This window comes from Triturus cristatus, chromosome 2_1 (assembly GCF_964204655.1).
Source record: "Triturus cristatus chromosome 2_1, aTriCri1.1, whole genome shotgun sequence".
Taxonomy (NCBI): Eukaryota; Metazoa; Chordata; class Amphibia; order Caudata; family Salamandridae; genus Triturus; species Triturus cristatus.
Window position 1 is genome coordinate 591073067 of NC_140581.1, and position 21731 is coordinate 591094797.

General features: G+C 49.1%; 1 protein-coding gene across 2 annotated transcripts in view; it reads right to left on the bottom strand.

Annotated features, from left to right (window-relative positions):
- SKIC3 (SKI3 subunit of superkiller complex) overlaps positions 1 to 21731 on the bottom strand; it is a 1406584-nt gene that overhangs the window by 1100462 nt on the left and 284391 nt on the right. For both annotated transcript variants that reach the window (XM_085632495.1, XM_085632494.1), the window contains exon 10: positions 16052 to 16153. In XM_085632495.1, the coding sequence (XP_085488621.1) occupies positions 16052 to 16153 (102 nt within the window). The remainder of the gene's footprint in view (positions 1 to 16051; positions 16154 to 21731) is intronic.

The window sequence follows — 21731 nt, forward strand, 5'->3', positions numbered from 1 at the left end:
GGGCTGCAAATAACAGGTGTGCGTTTTCCTATTCCAAACAGTGCTGCACTTATTTTCACATGCAGGAAAGTGCATTCTGAAAAGGGTATTTTCTCCTGAATTGTGGTAAATGCAGGCTAGATTGGCCCACAAAAACTGGCGGAGCCAAAACCGTCCTCAATTAATTAAGTCCCGGATGACAATACAAGGAAACAATGGCGCTGACTAAACAAGACGAAGCTGGAGACCGCACAGGGGCAGACAGGGAAGCACGGGAAGGCTGGATGGGCCGTGGCTCCGACTGAGAGTGCACATTCGCACCCGAGCCGTCTCGAGAGTGCACATTCGCACCCGTGCCGTCTCTTTTGAGGATTCTAAAAGCGGTTCTTGTCATGATTTCTTGCAAAAATCCGATCTGAATGAGCCATGTGCTTTTATAACGCGTGGAACACCTGCGCATGCGCAGTGGGACACATTCGTCGCCTCACATCCCTTCGCAGTATGAAAACCAGAGCCTGGGAAGGTGAACCCCCTCTGAACACACGGAACGTCCAGGCCAATCTGCCATTCGGATCTTTCCACCCTACCGCCCTACGCGCTCTTCAACTCAGTCTACAAATCTAAACCATGTCTGAAGTCAGGATTGATCAAAGTGATAATAGTGAACAGCAAACAACACAGCCACTCCTCGTTCCCTACTTGTGTAAGGGGTCCTGGGGTCACACGAAGAACGTGATACATAAAGTAGTAACACTCTCAGCAGGTGAGATGGTACCCTGCATTGAGTGCCTGTTGTTGATGTGTGTATTAAGCCCACAGGAGCGGCCCCAGCAATCTCTCCTTGGTGGATGTAGTGTGCACTGAAGTGTGGTACTGGTAACACGCTTATTCTATCGACAACGGGCAGTTCAAGTTGCAGTATGTGCTATATAAAAATGACTAATGTAGTTTGCGGTATTTTTATGAAAACGCGCTCAATAGTTTACGCTGCTGTTACCAAATTTACTGAAGAAAAAAATACATGAATACATGGTTAATTGCTAAACAAAGGATCATATCTGCCTTGTTTGCTCACTTACCTTCCCCTCATACACGAGATTGTTTTCCAGGCCACGAAACGTCCGTCTGTCCGCTCTTCACGAAGGCGGGAAATGGCAGCAGTTAAGGGTTAGGGGTGATCGGAAACAGAAGGAAGTAAAGGGAGAGGTAAAGTGAAGACAAGCGGAGTGCTTCATGCAGTGCCGGGAGGGTAATGGGCACGTGTTTCGAATGCTGTCTTTGATCTGTTTCTAAGCGCTACTTATTTTGGAACACCAGAGAGCTAAATTACATGGAGAGCTAGTGATTTGATAAAGATCACATGGTTTGGTACAATATGGTTGAGCTGCGATTAGAATCGATTTGAGACCTGCTGGTGCCACAACTCGCAAGTCAACAACTGCCAGTAGCGGGCCACTGTGTGGCTGTCTTTTTGGTGCAGTGCTCGCCCACGAGTAAACACCACACCTTTGCTTGCCTCGTCCACGCGTGAATCTCTGCTACAATTAGCTCCGGAGGCACAAGGGGGAAAGGCGTCCAAAGCATGGTGCGGTTCCCTGCTAGTCGAACTGGAGCCTGCCCCGGCAGCGCCGCCACCAGCACAACAACCCGGCGCCGGACGGATGGCAAAAAAATGGCGGATGGAAGCTTCGAAACTTTTTCGGATTCAGGGGCATGTTCCTGCTGTTCTAAAAGGGCGTGACTAAAAAGTGGAAAGAACAGCACGGAACATGCCCCCGAATCTGAAAAAGACGGAGCCTATTTGGAGGGACGGCTCTCTCCTCCAATGGCTGGCCTCCGTTTAGGAAGCCAGCCAATGGAGGAGAGGCAAAAAGAGCGGCGGGCTAAGGAGCCACTCTAGGAAACATTAAATCTCCGACTTCCGGTTCTGCCTTCGGCAGACCGGATAGTCCTCGACCTAAAAATGATGCTTGAGAAAGCAAGCAGTGGAAAAATAGAAGTTCAACAAACACAAGACATAGTAAAGAGGCTATACTTCATGGAAAGGACAAACGCAAGGCTGACAAGCTAGTACAGAATAGGAAAGGGACAAATAAGAATGACAGAAAAGTCAACCAAGGATAAGACAAGCATTGGCATAGTAAATAGGTCTCGCCTCTGGGACCTTATAAGTGTTTAGCCATGCAATAGTTGATGTTGTTGCACCAAGGATATTGTGCTGGATAACCAAACACTTATAAGGTCCCAAAGGTGAGACCTATTGGCTATGCCAATGCTGGTTAGGTCCAGTCTACCAGACAGCACAGTAAAAAAAAAAAATGGCATCTGCGTCCAGCATATTTAATGACAAATGTCCATGCCTACAAAATGACACGCAGCTGTGTCATCTTTTTATGTTACTTTTGTTCATTCACACTGTACAGGAAAAGCGTATGCAAATCTGCCTGACTAGTTCATCCATATCGCATTGCCTTTGGACAATGGGTGTGGATATCTGGTGGCGAAGCTTGGGCATTTGGCGTTTTCGTGGGTGGCGAAGAGGTCTATCTGTGGTTGCCCCCACATTTGAAAGAATGGCTGAAGAACTTGCGGATGAAGTTCCCCCTCGTGGATCGGTTGTGTTTGACGACTTACCAGATCGGCGATGGTGTTTTGGACTCCCGGGACATGTTGGGCTAGGAGAAACTTATTCTGTGGTATAGACCATCTCCATATGCTCTGTGCTACTTGAGAGAGCTGCAGAGAGTGTGTCCCGCCTGGTTTCTGTATGTAGTACATGGCTGTCACGTTGTCTGTGCGTACTAAGACAGCTTTGCCTGATATTTGCTTTTGGAATGCTTTTAAGGCTAAGAATATGGCTAGTAACTCCAGGTGGTTGATGTGGAGTAACTTTTGTTGAGGTTTCCATCTGCCCTGCATGGTGTGATGTGATAGGTGAGGTCCCCATCCGGAGAGCGATGCGTCTACTGTCATGACAATTTGCGGAACTGGCTCTAGGAATGGTCGCCCTTTGGAAAGGTTCTTGGTGTTCCACCACTGCAGAGAGCGATGAGTGCGACCGTCTACCAACACCAGATCTGTTAGCTGACCTTGAGCCTGGTTCCATTGGCGTGCTAAGCACTCTTGTAGCGGACGCATCTGGAGTCTTGCGTGAGGCACTATAAATATGCAAGAGGCCCTCATCCCTATGAGTTGCATGAACACTCGAGCTGGAAGGGAGTGTTGAGGTTGAAATTTGGGGAGGAGAGCCTGCATGCTTGCTATCCTGGCTGGAGTGGGATAGGCTAGCGCTTTTGAGGTGTTTATGGTGGCACCGAGGTATTGTTGTATGTGGGACGGTTGCAGATGAGACTTGGAGTGGTTTACTGTGAACCCCAGGTCGTGGAGTAGCTGGATAGTCGCGCGAGTGTGGTGTACACACTGGTTGTATGAGCTGGCTTTTATGAGCCAGTCGTCGAGATATGGGAAGACGTGAATTTGCTGTCTTCTTAAGTGGGCTGCTACTACCGCTAGGCACTTGGTGAATACCCTTGGTGCTGTTGTGACTCCGAACTGGAGTACTTTGAATTGACAGTGCTGCCCGTCCACTACAAACCTGAGATACTTCCTGTGAGTTGCGTGAATGGGAATATGAAAGTAGGCGTCCTTGAGATCTATGGTAGCAAGGAAGTCGCCTTGTGAAAGAAGAGGAAGGACCTGCTGAAGTGTGACCATGTGGAAATGGTGTATGTATAGGTTTAGGGGTCAGAGGTCTAAAAAAGGTCTCAGAGAGCCGTCCTTTAGTATGAGAAAATACAGGGAGTAGACTCCCGTGTTTTGTTGGCGCAAGGGAACCAGTTCTATCGCATTTTTTTGTAGAAGGGAGATTACCTCCTGCTTTAGCAGAGATAGATGTTCTTGTGACATTGGACGCTGTTTGGGTGGTATGTTTGGGGGGGTAGAGGTGAGTTCGAGACAGTAACTTGATTGAACTATCTGTCGCACCCACCTGTCTCTGGTGATGTTGGTCCAGACAGGAAGGAGCTATTGTAGTCTTCCCCCGACAGGAGTGGAATGGTCGGGGAAGAGGAGGGAAGCCATTGGGTAGGGATGGAGGCAGAGCGGGTGTTGTTAGTCTTGCCTCTGCCCTTGTTATTGTTGCCTCTGTACCCTCCTCTCTGGCAACCTCTGGTGAAGGTTGACTGGGTGGAAGCCTTGTAAGAGGTGAAAGGGTTGTCTGATGAGTATCCTCTGAAGTTGCCTCTGTAGGAGGAGCGACGAAAAGAACGTCTGGGAGCTTGTGATTGCAAGGCTCCCATTGACTTGGCTGTGTCTGTGTCCTTTTTCATTTTCTCCAGGGAAGAGTTTACATCAGGGCCAAAGAGGTGCTGTTGGTCGAATGGCTGGTTCAGGATCGAACTTTGTACCTCAGGCTTAAAGCCTGTAATGCGTAGCCAAGCGTGCCTACGCAAAAGCACACTGGTACTTACGGCTCTGGAGGGGGTATCTGCCACATCAAGAGCGCAATGAATGGAGATATTGGTGATTAGTTTACCCTCCTGTATGAGGTCGTTGGCTTTGTTTTTATATTTGTCCGGGAGGTGTTGCAATAGGGACTCTAACTCGTCATAATGTGCCCTATCGTATCTGGCTAGCAGGGCCTGAGTGTTGGCAATGCGCCATATGTCAGCCGCTTGTGAGGCTGTCCTCTTGCCGGAGGTGTCCAAGAGTTTAGACTCTTTATCGGGTGAGGCTGCGTCACCTGATGTTTGAGAGTTAGCTCTCTTCCTGGCATTGGATACCACCATATAGTCTAATGAAACAGGGCCCTTAATGTAAGCTGTGTCTGTAGGGTCAGCTTTGTATTTCTTTTCTATGCGAGGGTTGATGACCCGAGCCCTAACAGGATCTTTGAATAGATCAGGAGCATGCTTAATGACCTCTTTGAGCATGGGTAAAGTAGATGTTGATCTTTGTGTGGTGTCAAAAGTGTCGAACAAGAAATCCTCCTCAACGGGGTCTGTGATGGTCGACCCCGTGGTACTGGGCAGCTCATTGTACGAACTGATTAAAGCCCATGGTGTCCTCTGGTGGGGCGGCCTAGAGGGGTAGATGTCGTCTTGCGGGAGATTTGGGACATCAGGTGTATTAGTCATCCCAAGGGTCAGGGGATCCAGGTGGGCTGGGATCCCTTAGTGGCACATCTTCCGCAACCCCCCCCCCCCCCCCTTTGTCATCGGAGGTGTCATCATCGTCTACTGGTGTAGGAGAGTGAGGTGAGGAGGAGGAGGAGGAGGTGGAGAAGGGACTCTAAGAGGGGATGTGGCAATGTCCCTCTTTTTAGGTGGTGGAGCAGGTGTAGGCTTGTCCAGTGGTCTTTTCCTGGAGCTTAGTATCAAATGACCAGTTTCAGGGTCTATAACCAGAGTTTTTTGTGCAGGATCTGGTTGAAAAAGCTCTTCTGCTGAATCTTGGTTTTTCAGCACCGAGTGTTTCGGTTCCGAGGACTTTTTAGGCATCGACTCCGGAGTATCTTTGGGTTTGGACCTGTGTTTTGCCGTCTCTGAATGTTTTTTGGGTCCCGATGATTTTTTCGGCTCTGAAGAGTGTGTGTCCGAACTCTTGGGGAGTGGCTTCTTGGTCGGCTCAGAGTGTTTTTTCGGTGCCGGCGAGTCGATGCTTGTTGTTTTCGGTGTCGAGGGCTTTGAGGTGGAAGCCGCGGTCGACACGGAGGAGGAGAGCGGTTTCTTTTTCGGTGCAGAAGATTTAGTTTCGGCTCCGGACGTAGGCTGACTCGAGCCCGAGTCGCCTGAAGGCTTGGTAAGCTTCTTTGCCGGGCCCGAGGACGGGGCGTGGGAAGCAGTGTGTTGGTGTGCACCTGGGCCCGAAGGCGAAGGTGTGCCCGAAGCCTTTTTGTTTTGGAGGGGGTCGGGGTCGACGTCTTTACTTACGACCCTCTGCGCCGGAGTGATTTCTTCTACGTCAATCATCGGCTTTGGAATCGCTGAAAAGGCCTTCTTCAATCTGCTCCGGCACATCGACGCCCTCTTGGAAGATGTCGTCGGGGATTGCGGTCGACGAGCGAGCCATGGTCCTCCAAGCTCACCGTTCCCGAATGGTCTTCTTGGAGCAGAAAGAGGCACAAGCTGGATAGTCTCTAGCCTCGTGCTCCGGTGACAAGCAGAGGTTACACACCTCATGCAGATCGGTGTGGGGAAACTTCGACCCACATCGAGGACACTTTTTGAATGGCGTCCTTTCCATGACCTAGATGCTAAGGCCCAGGTAGGCCCGAAGGCCTTCGTCGACGACCGGAATCGAAGACTACGAGAGATGCGCGACGAGTAGGGTTCGCGATCAAGACATGACCATAGAAAGGGTGAAGGATTGCGCGTCGAAATGGAATCGGTAACGGTTCTGAACTGGAGCGCGAGAAACACATCCGAGACCGATGGCGGATACAAAACAATCTGAGGATGGAGCCGATGTCCATGCGCACTAGCATCCTAAAGAGGAGTCACCCATCTTGTGACTTCCAAAGACTTTCCAGGACAAAAACAAGTGCAAACATCCGGGCCCAACACCAGATGGCGATCTATGCATAGTGTGTAATCTGCAGCACATATGCCTCGAACATTGTTTTCCTAAAGAAATTTGCAACCAACTCGGGCTTCCTTTTCTTTTTGGTTTCATTTTTCAATATTTTCCTTTGGTATGTTCACGTTTTTGAAAAATTTGGAACTTGAGCTTGTTCACCTTTACAAATGTTTGATTTGTGGTCTATGTCATGTTCTGTGTTGTCCAATAAGTTTAAAATAAAATATATGTAATACATGTAATATACGTGTCAAAACAGGTGTGGTTTACGTAAAAAATGTTCAATGTTTTTGTGTAAAACATTGGAATCCTTAAAAATTGAGTTTTCCATTTGAAGCTTATGTGAGAAGTTGGCCTGATGTATGATGTCACTAGTTCTAGTGTACACCTTATATCAGTCCAAACAACCCTTAAGGTGATTGGTTGTAAAGTCAACCTTATAGACCAGCTATCCTAGGGGTAGCATGGACAAGAGCAGTCTTAGGCTAAACTCTAAATGGCATGTGAAGCCAGCTGTGATACCATATATAATCCCTTGAATACCAAATGATAGGACACCACAACAGATATATATATATAAAATAAAGTGTATTTATTCTAGTCAAACCCTCAGCACTCTTTATGAGATTCGAGGTAAGTACAACACAGTCTTATTCAAGCATACATTAAGTCACACAGGTAAGTAATACAGTTAGGCCCTAGGGGCCACGCAAACCATATACTAAAGAAGTGGTATAAGGACCACTGTCACGGAAATAGAATAGGCCTAGGGAATCGCTGGGGCTACACTACACTACCAACAGTTAGGAAGTGGGAGGCCCACGGGATTCAGGTGCAGAGTGGAAACACTCACGCGTAATGCGTAAAAGTCGATAGAATTACTAGCAGTTAGAAATTAACAGTTTAAGGACACTTCTGAAGCAGCTAGAGAGTCGAGACTCAGAAAATTAGACCCTAGGATAGTCACTACCCTTGTGAGCACCGGAGTACCCAAGTTACCTAGCCCACAGACTGCGGGTGCATAGGTGTGAACTTGCGTCGGGTTTCGTCGTGGACTTCTATGGATGCCTGAAGGAAAGTTGCTGACAGGCGGTCCAGTTTCGCGCCAGGACTGGGGCTGGAGTGCCCCAGCACCGGTTTGAACTGGACTATGCATGGGACACCTTGTGTGCCCCAGGCATGTCTCATTCCTTTCAGCCCTCCCTGCCCCAATACACTAAAGTCTGTCTGGGGAGGTGCTAACACCTCCCCAAGCAGGAAACCTGTTGTCCAAGCCTCCCTTGCCGGGATCACTCCCAGCAGCAGGAGGTCAGACTCGTGTCTGTGGCAGCAGCATCCATTTTGTGATGCTGAGGCTTTGGTTAGAGTTAAACAGCAAAGTAGGATTTTAACATGTCTCTCCCTCTAGAAGGGGGGAATAATATCCTCATCACCAGAAATGGTATGGGGGTATTATTCCAAAGTGTTAGACACCTTACACGACATGTTTTGATGAAGCCAAACCATAGTTACCATAACCGTTTAAGATTATAAAGCACTTTAAGAGTATGTGTGCCCCAAGCAGTGTCTTGTTTCTTTCATCCCTCCCTGCCACAATACACTAAGCCCTGTCTAGGGTGGTGCTAGCACCTCCCAAGGCAGGAAACATATTGTCCAAGCCTCTCTCGCTGGAAGGACTCCCAGCAGCAGGAGGTCAGACTTGTGTCCGTGGCAGCAGCATTCATTTTGTGATGCTGGGGCTCTGGTTAACTTTAACCGGGTAGTAGGTTTTTAACATGTCTTCTCCCTCTAGAAGGGGGGAATACTATCCTCATCGCCAGAAATGGTGTGGGGGTAGTATTCCAAAGTGTTAGACACCTTACACGACATGTTTTGATAAAGCCAAACCATAGTTACCATAACCACGAGGATTATAAGGCACTTTAAGAGTATATGGTAGGCTATATCATAGAACAGCTATAAGGACATGGTTCCGAAAGCTGCAGACAGGCTCAGCTCATGCTAGAGCACCATCTCACATGTTACCAAGCACTCTGCCTCCAGGATTGTTAAGGCCTGCCATAGGAGTGGCTGATAGGTACACGTGTCTATTTTAAGGGTAGATATAGGTATTGAATATGCTACTTACCAGTATGCATCTGTTCTTGGCATGTAGGGCTGCTGACATTCATATCTGTGCATAGATCGCCGCCTAGTGTTGGGTCCGGATGTTTGCACGTTGTTGTCCTGGAAGAGTCTTCGAGGTATCCTAGGATAGGTGACTCCTCCCCTGGACTACAGTGCGCATGGGCATCCTCTCCATCCTCAGATTGTTTTTCGCCATTGTGGCAGTGATGGAGTAGATACAGAAAGTGATGACCATGCTTACAGTAATTCTGAGAGCTGCAGCTGCTACAGGCGCCGGGGAGCAGGGAGGGCGATATGAATGTCAGCAGCCCTACATGCCAAGAACAGATGCATACTGGTAAGTAGCATATTCAGTTCGAGGCATGTGGGCTGCTGAATTCATATCTGTGCATAGAATGTATAGCAGTGCCCTCTATTAGCGGCGGCTACCAGTGCCAGCTGCAGCGGTCTGAAAAAGGGTTTTGAGAACAGCCTGTCCTACAGCTGCCTGCGGTTTTGATTGCACATCTACACAATAGTGTTTGGTAAATGTGTGTGTGGTGGACCAGGTGGCTGCTCTACATATATCATGCAGGGGAATAATTCCTAGAAAAGCCATGGAGGCCCCTAACTTACGTGTTGAGTGGGCTCGTGGGGGAATAGTTAATGTGCGTTTTGCCTTTTGATAACAAATTTGAATACACTTAACTATCCATCTGGCTATCCCTGCTTTGGAGATGGCGTTACCCTTGTGGTGTGGGGCAAAGGCAACGAACAGTTGTTTTGTCTTCCTAATGGGTTTAGGCCTGTCGATGTAGTACATGAGGGCCCTCCTTACGTCTAGTGTATGGAGTGCTCTTTCCGCGACAGTTTGTGGGTTTTGGAAGAAAACGGGCAGTTCAATAGTTTGATTCATGTGGAACTGCGAGATTACCTTGGGCATGAATTTGGGGTTGGTACGTAGTACGACCCTGTTGGCGTGAACCTGTATAAATGGCTCTTGAACTGTTAGTGCCTGGAGTTCACTAACTCTTCTTAAAGAAGTGATTGCTACCAGGAAAGCTACTTTCCAGGTGAGGAATTGAATCTCGCATGAGTGGAGAGGTTCAAAGGGTGGACCCATCAGGCGTGTGAGGACCAGGTTGAGGTTCCACATTGGAGCCGGTGGGTGGCTTGGTGGAATGACTCGTTTGAGTCCTTCCAAGAATGCTTTGATGGCAGGCACTCTGAATAGTGAGAGGTGCTGCCTGGTTTGCAGATAGGCTGATATTGCGGTCAAATGGACACGTATAGAGGTGTACGCCAGATTGCATCGGTATAGGTGTAAGAGGTAACAAATGATGTTTTGGATGGATGGGTCCAGCGGGTTAATGTCATTATTACTGCAATAAATGACGAACCTTTTCCATTTGGCTGCATAGCAAGCTCTTGTAGTGGGTCTCCTGGCCTCCTTGATGATGTCCATACAGTCAGGTGGCAGGTTGAGGTAGCCAAACTCTAGGACTTCAGGAGCCAGATTGCCAGGTTCAGCTGTTGGATCTGGGTGCTGAATCTCTCCATGGTTCTGCGTCAAATGCGCGGGTTTGATCCGCAGCCTTTGATGCGGCACCACGGAAAGTTCGAGGAAGGTGGTGTACCATGGCTGGCGTGCCCACGTAGGAGCAACTAGGACGAGTGTCAGGGAGTGTTGTCTGAGTTTGCGAGCCACCAGCGGTATCAACGGCGCTGGGGGAAAAGCGTACGCAAATCTGCCGGACCAGTTCATCCATATCGCATTGCCCTGCGACTGCGGATGTGGGAACCTGGCGGCAAAGCTTTGGCATTTTGCGTTTTCGCTTGTGGCGAAGAGGTCTATCTCTGGATGACCCCACTGCTGGAAGTACGGTTGGAGTACTGAAGGGTGTAGCTCCCACTCGTGCATCTGGTGGGTGTGTCTGCTGAGCAGATCCGCCATCTGGTTGTCCTTGCCCGGGAGGTGCTCTGCCATGAGGAACATGTTCCTCTGAATGGCCCACTTCCACATGCTCTGAGCCAGATGAGACAACTGTGGAGAGTGCGTTCCTCCCTGCTTCTGTATGTAGTACATGGCAGTCATGTTGTCCGTCCGGATCAACACAACTTTGTTGCACAGATGTACTTTGAATGCCTTCATGGCCAGGAAGATTGCCATCAGTTCCAGAAGGTTGATGTGCATCTTCTTCTGTTGTGTCGTCCATAGTCCCTGCACTGTGTAGTGGAGTACATGAGCTCCCCATCCCTGGAGAGACGCGTCCGCTGTCAGTACTATTTGTGGAACAGGCTCTTTGAACGGTCGGCCCTTGCAAAGGTTTTGAGGATTCCACCAATGCAGAGAGTTGTATGCCCGACCGCTCACCAACACTAGGTCTTTCAACTGTCCTTGAGCCTGATTCCACTGACGTGCTAAGCACTCCTGAAGCGGGCGCATATGTAATCTCGCGTGTGGGACTATGAAAATGCAGGAGGCCATCATGCCTATCAACTGCATGAACACTCGTGCTGGAAGTGAGTGTTGGGGTTTGAACCTGGAGATCAGCGTTTGCATGCTGTTGATCCTCACTAAATTTGGCTGAGCTGTGGCCGCCAGAGTGTCTATAGTCGCACCTAGGTACTGTTGTACGTGTGCGGGCTAGAGATGGGATTTCGGGTAATTTAGTGAGAATCCCAGACTGTGAAGGAGGTGAATGGTGCGGGACATGTGGTTGGCACATTGCTGGGCTGATTGTGCTTGTACGAGCCAGTCGTCCAGGTAGGGGTAGACGTGTACGTGCTGCCTCCGTAGATGTGCCGCCACAGTAGCTAGGCACTTCGTGAAAACCCTGGGTGCTGTTGTCACGCCGAAGGGAAGGACTTTGAATTGGTAGTGCTGCCCCTGAACAGTGAACCGGAGGTATTTTTTGTGTGAGGGGTGAATGGGTATGTGGAAATACGCATCCTTGAGGTCCAGCGTGGCTAGGAAGTCTCCCTGCTTGAGAAGCGGGAGGACTTGCTGGAGAGTGAGCATGTGAAAGTGCTCGGAAAGAATGTACCGGTTCAGGGGTCTTAGGTCTAGTATAGGTCTGAGTGACCCGTCCTTTTTCGGTATTAAAAAGTAGAGGGAGTACATTCCCGTACCCTGCTCGTGGACGGGTACGACCTCTATAGCGCCTTTTAGAAGCATACTTTGCACCTCCTGCTGTAAGAGCGTTAAGTGCTCTGAGTACATAGGACGGTTTCTTGGAGGAATTGTGGGTGGAGTGGAGGTTAGCTCTAGACAGTAACCGTATTTGACAATATCTTTGACCCACCTGTCCGTGGTGATGGAGTTCCACGTGGACAGGAACCTTTGTAGCCTTCCCCCGACAGGTGTTATGTGGTCGGGAGGAAGGAAGAGGGCGTCACTGCTTGTTCTTGGGGGAGGACCTGGTGTTGCCGGGTGTTTTTATCGTAGGTGGTTTGTGTATTGCCCTTGTTGTATGTCTGCTGTGACCCCTGTCCTCTACCTGCTACTCTATTTCCGGGGCAACGAAAGGAGCTGCTCCGAAAGGACTGAGTCTGGAGAGCCCCCATGGACGTTGCGGTGTCCGTGTCCTTTTTTATTTTCTCAAGGGTGGTGTCAACCTCCGGTCCGAATAAATAGTCGGGGTTGACAGGCTGGTTGAGTATATTATTTTGCACCTCGGGTTTGAATCCGGAGATTCGCAACCAGGCATGTCGTCGCAGCATGACGCTTGTGTTTATGGCCCTGGCAGCCGTGTCTGCGGCATCTAGTGCACACTTGATGGAAGCATTTGTGAGTAGCTGTCCCTCTCTGATAAGAATTTCTGCACCTTCTTTGTACTGGTCAGGGAGATGTTGGAGTAGTTGCTCCAATGTGTCATAGTGCGCTCTATCGTAGCGAGCGAGGAGCGCTTGAGTGTTGGCTTTGCGCCATATGTTGGCAGCCTGGGCGGCAACTTGCTTGCCAGAGGTCTCTAACACCTTGGACTCTTTGTCCGGGGGAGGAGCGTCACCTGTCGTCTGCGAGTGTGCCCTCTTGCGAGCATTCGCCACGACAATGGAGTCTAGTGGTAATTGGCCTCTGATGTAAGTAGGGTCCCCAGGCGCCGATCTGTATTTCTTATCGATCCTGGGGTTTATCACTCGTGCCCTGGTGGGTTCTTTGAAGATGTCCTTGGCTGGTTTGAGGACCCCTTTCAACATGGGCAGAGTTTTTACATGTCTTTCTGAGGATGCGAAGGTGTCCATAAGAAAGTCGTCCTCGATGGTGTCAGAGTGAAGCTGCACTCCATGATTATTTGCGGCACGTTCAATAAGAGCGTTGAACGCTGCAGTGTCCTCTGTGGGAGATGTTTTCGCCCCATAGAGTTGTGGGTCCTGTGCATCTAGAGGTGCACCTGGATCTGCAGGGTCGCCCCAAGTTTGATCAGGGTCCTGTTGGTCATCAGGGTCTATGTCTCCGTGGTAGGGGACTTGGTCACCCATGTAGTCCTCCAACACATCCGTGTCAGAGTGTGTGGGAGAGAATGATTGTGGATCCTGGTAGGGCGAGTGGAAAGATTCGCTTAGGACAGGTTCTGAGTCCACAGGCAGCTTCCTTTTTAGTGGGATCCGGAAAGGGTCCAAAGGTGGCTCCGAAGTTATCCTCCGTTCGTGGATAACCATCCTGCCGGTGTTGGCGTCGATGACATGTGACGGAGACGTCTCAGCAGGTGTAGTTGTGGTGTGGGTGACCCGTGTCCTGAGTTGGAATATTTTTGGGATCGTGGACGGAGGCAGGCCAAAAGTAATGTTGGCTGGCGCCGAAGAGGCTGCTGGAGCTTTTATTGGGCCGGAGCCCGACGTGTCCTGGAGGACCGATTTGGTTTTGCTGCTTTGTGCCGCAACAGGTCGCACTTGGAGCGCCTTTGAGGCTTTCGCGCCGACCAGGTCCGTAGAGGCGGTCGTGGACTTTTTCGGCGCCGGTGGGTCATCGAGTCGAGGGGCGGGAATGGCCGTCGACGTCTTCGATGCATGAGGCTTTGGTGTTGCCGTGGAAGCGATGTGAGACGCAGCCGGCAGTGTGACCTTTGGTGTCGGAGTCGATGGCGTCGACGCCGGGAGCTGATCAGGTTTGTTGGCACCGAAGGCCTTTTTCCGTATGCCGACTCCGACTTCGGCTGCTTCAAGTTCGGCACCGAAGTCTCGCTTGGTGCGCTCGGTGCCGACGCGTTTCGCTGGCGTCGAAGGTGTGGAAGGCCTCGATCCGACCAGCGCCACTTTTGGTTTCGGTTTCAATTGAAACAGTGCAGCTTTCGGTTTCGGTTTGGAAGAAGGGAAACCAGCCGGTTTAGGTAATAATGGCTGCCGCTGAATATCCGAGGCCGGGCCCGAGGGCGGGGCCGAAGAACTGCAGGATAGGTCTCGGGTAAGGCCCGAAGGCGATCCCTCGACCGGAGCCATAGACTGTGGCACTGGGCTCTCTTCAGTCTGAACGGGTAGGCCTTGCTCGTCATTGGAGCTACTCTCTTCGGCCCCTAAGGCCTCATCGTAGTCTCCTACCTCGGTGTCGTCTTCATCTCTGCGAAAGAGTGATTCGTCGACGTCGCCCGATCCGGAGTCATGTTCGGAAACTGGACTGGAGGGTAGGATCTCCAATTCTTCGACATCTTCGGTCTCGGCGTTGAAGATGTCTGCCGGGGCCGGTGCCGCGTGCTGCGCTTCGAGTCTTGCCGCTCGTCGATTCCGTAGAGTCTTCTTGGAACGGAACCGGGCACAGGCCATGCAGGTAGATTCGTCGTGATCCGGCGAAAGGCATTTGTTGCACACCGGATGGACGTCGATGTGGGGATATTTCGCATTGCATACCGGACATCTCTTGAATGGTGTCCTCGATTCCATCGTCGATGTCATCGATGGGCAGGTAAGATGCGAAAAGTCGGTTCTGAAAGTTAGTAAACTAACAAAGGAGTATCGAAACCGATCGAGAAAACAGTACCGACGCGAACTAAAGGCCTTTTGGCCTCGATAAAGTTTTTCCTAACTTGAGTTAAGATAGCACATCCGAACCCAATGGCGGAAAAAAACAATCTGAGGATGGAGAGGATGCCCATGCGCACTGTAGTCCAGGGGAGGAGTCACCTATCCTAGGATACCTCGAAGACTCTTCCAGGACAACAACGTGCAAACATCCGGACCCAACACTAGGCGGCGATCTATGCACAGATATGAATTCCGCAGCCCACATGCCTCGAACACTATATCTAAGCAAGGGGTGATTACACGACCTTGCCCCAGCTGAGTGATCAGCCAGTTGACTCTGATTGGAAGGCCAGACCAGGGGTGGCATAATACATGCTGCAGCCCCTGGGAGGCCTAGGGTACACCTATGCCCTGGGTACCTAGGGTACACTGTACAGGGTCCAATAAGGTGATCCTTACCAATTGTGTATGTACCTAGGGTACATGGAGTCCATTTTAAAGAGAGAGCAGACAGCCTGAGACCCTGAATGGCAGGATCTCAAGCCAACTAAGTCGAAAAACCAGCTAGACACTAGGCAAAAAGTTGGGGGTAACCATAGTCAGATATCCACCTTCCTACAGCTTATACTTAATGAAATGAAATAATAAACAAAGAAACCTTCTTTGGTCACATTGAGTGTCACGTGGGATCTTATGGAATGATGTATGATTAAGCATCAGTACTGGCATGTGTGTTGTTGTGAGCTTTATAATATTGGCCTAGCCTTACTGATTAGGGGGCCAATACCCTCTATAGTTGATAATTATTGGAAAAAACTACATCTAAACCGGAGGGTGAGAAAGTAAGATACAGCCTATACATATGAGGATGTGTGCGACAGGAATTTAACTTTTCTCTCTCAAAAGTTCTAGGAAGGAAAACAAAATGACAGCAAGAAGACAGCGTAAGGTTTACTTGGAAGTGGCGAGAGGCAACCACAGAACGGTAGAGCTATCTTATAGAAATGTCTATAATATCAACCCTCATAGGTTTGTTCCAATTGTTTAGCCTTCTTCATAACCTTATATTAATAAAGAAAAACATGAAACGAAAAACACATTTAATTTCAATCGAAAACAACATTAGCCCATAATGTATCTCATATGGTAGAACCTAAATAAATAAAACATTGGTAAGCCAAATGAATTATACTCTTTTTCACTTTCGCAAAACATGTCCGAATTAAGTTCAATGGACTGTATTAAGGAACTCGGTATGTAGTGTATTTTCAATAACCTACATCTTAAGTAAAATACAAATAAAATGCCCAACTGTTTGTGGTTTCTACATTAACAGTATGTTATTTATTTTCCATTAAGACGCTTTTATATTGGCTAAATTGAACTTTATGTAGCACATGTTATTTGAAGCAAAGCACATGTAAGCAGTTACCTTGATTGCAGGATAATATAGCTTCCTCATATCGGTGCATTTTCAGCTGGACCTGTGCCAGACAACACCATGCTGATGTACAGAAGCTGGCTTTCACCAATCCTACAAAATCAAACAATGGTAGTGGAGAATTCATATGCAAGTCAAATAATATGGATTTACAATCAAAACATGGGGTAGAAAAACATTGAGGTGAATGTCCCAGTCTAACAGATTGCTGGTCACCATTGAATGCTGAGGGACATATGATTCAGAAAGCAAACATGTTGTGAAAAGATTTATTTTTTTAAACGTTAATAGAAGCTGCACGAAACACTAATACCTTTATAAATACTTTTATTATAACCGGAAATAAAATAATTTTTAAGAACAGCTCTACCTGATAAAATGATCTTAATAGCCAAATATATTGCACGTGTATGTACCTTAATTTTGTAACCTTCACATTTTTTAGATTAAGTAGCGAGTCAAGGTTGGGCAGTCGGGTTTTCACACTGCCCTTACAATATGACATGTGTGTAGGAAGGTGGATATCGGACTATGGTTACCCCCAACTTTTTGCCTAGTGTCTAGCTGGTTTTTCGACTTAGTTGGCCTGAGATCCTGCCATTCAGGGTCTCAGGCTGTCTGCTCTCTCTTTAAGATGGACTCCATGTACCCTAGGTACATACACAATTGGTAAGGATCACCTTATTGGACCCTGTACAGTGTACCCTAGGTACCCAGGGCATAGGTGTACCCTAGGCCGACCAGGGGCTGCAGCATGTATTATGGCACCCCTGGCCTGGCCTTACAATCAGACACAACTGGCTGATCACTCAGCTGGGGCAGGGTCGTGTAATCACCCCTTGCTTAGATATAGTACCTATATCTACACTCACAATAGACACATGTGTACCTATCAGCCACTCCTATGACAGGCCATAACAATCCTGGAGGAAGAGTGCTTGTTAACATGTGAGATGGTGCTCTAGCATGAGCTGAGCCTGTCTGCAGCTTTCGGAACCATGTCCTTATAGCTGTTCTATGATATTGCCTACCATATACTATTAAAGTGCCTTATAATCTTACACGGTTATGGTAACTATGGTTTGGCTTTACCGAAACATGTCGTGTAAGGTGTCTAACACTTTGGAATAATACCCCCATACCATTTCTGGTGATGAGGATATTATTCCTCCCTTCTAGAGGGAGAGACATGTTAAAATCCTACTTTGCTGTGTAACTCTAACCAAAGCCTCAGCATCACAAAATGGATGCTGCTGCCACAGACACAAGTCTGACCTCCTGCAGCTGGGAGCCCTCCCAGCCAGGGAGGCCTGGACAATAGGTGTCCTGCTTGGGGAGGTGCTAGCACCTCCCCAGACAGAATTTAGTGTATTGGGGCAGGGAGGGTTGAATGAAACGAGACACTACCTGGGGCACACAAGGTGTCCCATGCATAGTCCAGTTCAAACCTGTGCTGGGGCACTCCAGCCCCAGTCCTGGCGCGAAACTGGACAAAGGGAAGGGGGTGTAACCACCCCCCTCCCTGGTCCCACCCATAGGAGGGACCTAGCAGGTAACCCAGCCCCCCAGATTAGTATAAGAGTGGGAGCTGAGTCCCTAGGACTTTAGATTATCCTGAACCTGCATCTTGAAAAGAAACTATGGACCTTCGACATTCTACTACAGAAGATGACTGAAGAATCTCCCTTATGGCCAAGGAGTGACCACCCTGGGCAACCAGGCACCATCCAGCGACCGCTGCTTACTTTGCGACTGTTCCTACGAGGGACGACTGCAGAGACTGACCAGTGCCGTGACTTCCAGACACCTCCGAACCAGATCCACATCTACAGCAAAGCTGAGATGCGTGGAGGCAACAGGGGACGTGGGACCGGCGACTTGGGAAAAGTGGCTAGTAACTGACTAGCGCGACTTCTGAGGCTTCCTCGACGCTGTCCTTGGGGAATTGAGAAGCCCCAATCCCGAGCACCATCTGCAAAGAAGATCAGCTCCCCACACTTCACGTGTTCTGCGTGGGGCCCTTCTGCACCTGAGTTGCTCGACGTGTTGTCCGGTTGCTGGCCCGTTGGCTAGTGACCTCTGTGACAACGAACCTTCAATTTTGCCTTGCTGGTCCGGCTCCTCCAGACTGGCACCCGCTCCCCTGTGAAAGGGAAGCACCCCAGACCTTCCTGGTCTGCGACAGAAGCAAGTCCTCCATCCTGCGTGGGTTACGCTTGCCAAGGCTTGTTGGGCCCTAACTCGACATCGACGCCGCCGACAGCAAGAGCCTTCGTGGGACAGCTCGCCTCCTTGTTCTGGTCGTCCTCGACGCCTCCTGGTACCCGTGGCTGCTGCGACAAGCTTCACCTCTTCACCTGCATCTTTACGACATAGCCTGGTTCCTTCCTGGTTCCTTCCCGGCTCCTGGCTGGTGGCCTAGACTCTGTCCCCTCTGCTTGCAGGTATCCTCCTTCCTGATTCCATCCTTGGAATCCACCGGACACTCTTCACTGACTGCCTGTCAGCAACTTTCTTCAGGCATCCATAGGAGTCGACGACGAAACCCGACGCAAGTTCACACCTATGCACCCGCAACCCGTGGGCTAGGTAACTTGAGTACTCCGGTGCTCATAAGGGTATTGACTATCCAAGTGTCTAGTTTCCAAGTCTCTAACTCCAAGTTCCATCCGAAGTGTCCTAAAACTCTTAATTTCTAAATACTACTATTTCTATCGACTTTAACGCATTATGCGTGAGTGTTTCCACTCTGCACCTGAATCCCGTGGGCCTCCCACTGCCTAGCAACTGATAGGATAGTGTAGCCCCAGCGATTCCCTAGGCCTAGGCCTATCCTGTGTTCGTGACAGTGGTTCTTATACCACTTACTTAGTATATGGTTTGCGTGGCCCCTAGGCCCTAACTGTATTACTTACCTGTGTGACTTATGTATGCTTAAATATGACTGTGTTGTACTTACCTCGAATCTCATAAAGAGTGCTGAGGGTGTTTTGACTAGAATAAATACATTCTATTTTTACAAAATATCTGTTGTGGTGTCCTTTCGTTTGGTATTCAAGGGGTTGCAAATGAATATACGACGTTACTTCGCATGCGTTTAGTACGCATGCCATTACTACGCGGTCGTTAGTACGACCGCTTTTTTAGTTTGCATTCCTTTTCTACGCAATTCGGAACAAATTGCAGTAGGGGGTGCTGGATGTTGGAATAGTATAATTTACTATTCCAACTGCAGTCTATGCGGACACTAGGGAAGGTGTTGGATTTTAAATCCAACACCTTCCCCCCCTAACGCAAGTCGCTGTTCCGACTTGCGTAGTAAAGGTTTTCTAAGTAACAACGCGTGCGTACTAACGTCCGCGTAGTAATAGCATGCGAAGTAAAGCATGCTAAGTAAACGCTGTTTACCGTTGCAAATGGTATAACAGCTGGCTTCACATGCCATACAGAGTTTAGCCTAAGACTGCTCTTGTCCATGCTACCACTAGGATAGCTGGTCTATAAGGTTGACATAACAACCAATCACCATAAGGGTTGTTTGAACTGATACAAGGTGTACACTAGAACTAGTGACATCATATATCAGGCCAACTTCTCACAATGTAAAGCTTAATTGCCTCCACCTATAGCCTTCTGTTTAACATCTGACAACATCTTAATAAAGAACAAAAGAAGATGCGGACCCTAAAGCTGGACACTTTTATGACTATCAGCATGTTAATAAAATAAACGTTACCTGTTGGTGCCAGCCCAGAAAACTGTAACCATTTCAGGGTACTAGGCATATCAGAAGGGTAGACGTCGGGAACTAAAGCCTTTAATGGCAGTATACGGACACCCGTTACTACTGCTCGGATTACCCCACAATTTATCCCAAATATTAAGAGAAGGTGACAATTCAGAGGGAAATTTGCTGGAACTGCGAATGAAAGTAGGGTATTCATGTGAAGCACTGTTAAATTTAAGCTGATTCATGCAGACATTGTGAAGACTCGGTTTCCATAACAAACATTTCTTGCTTCCTAGCTTGCTTCCTAGCTCAGTGAATCACCGAGCTAATGCAGTGTGATTAAAACTAACCAACCAAAGATTCCGCGGACCAGACACGAGCCGCCACTGCACAGGACATTGGTGCAGCCCCTCCCTGTCGTGGAAAGACTGTGCCTTCCCAAACAGAACTAAATTAGATGTGGATAAGCTACACAGGAACCAATGGTGTAAGGCAAAATGTCCCATAACTCGCGGATATTCATTGACCTTAGGTCTTAATGCACAAGTTACTACCTGTGTAACGATATATCTGTAGGAGACCTTAGTTAGTGATAGATTCCTTACCTCAGAATATCCCCAGGCGTCAGACTGGATCCGGAAAGTTTTGCTTAGCAGTACCCCTGCGCATCAGTAGGTGGCGTCGTGCGGCTCCGCGTCCGTCACTAGTGTCGTAAGCGCCGAGATGACGCCACGGAGAGTACTTAGGCGCCACCCATGCGCGCTGACGTCAGTTCTGTGCACAACTTTCCGCGCCAGGAACGCAGAGCCATGCAAGATACTGACCATTGGTGCAGAAAACTAAGGCCCAAAGAGGGAACGCCGCGTACCAAGGCAGTAGTGGCTCCTGTTGTCCTGGTGGAATGGGCACGCAACCCTATAGGAGGCTCCTTCTTAGCCAACGAATAACAGGCTTTGATGCACAGAACGACCCACCGAGAGATGGTCCGCTTGTGCACGGCCCGACGTTTTATTGGCGCCCACGTAGCCAACAAAGAGTTGGTCATCCACCCGGAACCGCTGTGTCTGCTTCAGATATGATGAGAGCGCACGTTTCTAGTCCAGACGGTGGAGCCTCTCCTCCTCTTTTGAAGGATGTGGAGGCGGAAAGAAGGTGGGCAAAGTGATGGTCTGCCCAATGTAGAAGGGCATAACAACCTTCGGCAAAAAAGAAGGACGGCTCCTTAAAACCACCTTGTCCGAATGAAGAGAAAGGAAAGGAGGTTTGGAACAAAGGGCCTGGAGCTCACTCACTCTTCTGGCAGAGGTGATAGCAACCAGGAAAGCACTCTTTAAGGTGAGAAGACGCAAAGTACAGTTGTGAAGCGGCTCAAAGGGAGCGCACATCAAGTAAGTCAACACAAGGTTCAAGTCCCACTGGGGCATTACGAACGGAACTGGAGGGAACATGTGTGTAATGCCTTCCAGGAAACGGTTAACAACCGGAGACTTAAAAGATAAGTTTGATCAGGAAGGCAGAGATGGCCGAAAGATAACCTTTGATAGTGCCCAGAGCAGAGCCCTGCCGGGCCAAGGAAAGCAGTAACAGAAGAACTTCCGAAAGAGGGGCAGAAAGGGGGATCCACAGCCTTCGCTGTGTACCATGCCACTAATTTGTTCCACCGACAGGCGTATACCGTTTTAGTGGAGGGACGCCTGGCTGCCAAGATGACATCACAGACTTCGGGAGGAAGATCGAAAGCTGTTAACTGTCGCCGCTTAATCTCCAGGCATGGAGGTGGAGGCTGGACTGGTTCAGGTGGAGGACTGTCCCCTGCTGCTGCGACAGAAGATCCTCCCGAAGAGGCAGTCGGATTGGGGGATCGATCGCCATGCTGAGTAGCTCGGGATAGCATTATCTTCGTGCCCAATCCAGAGCCACAAGGATGACTTGGGCCCGGTC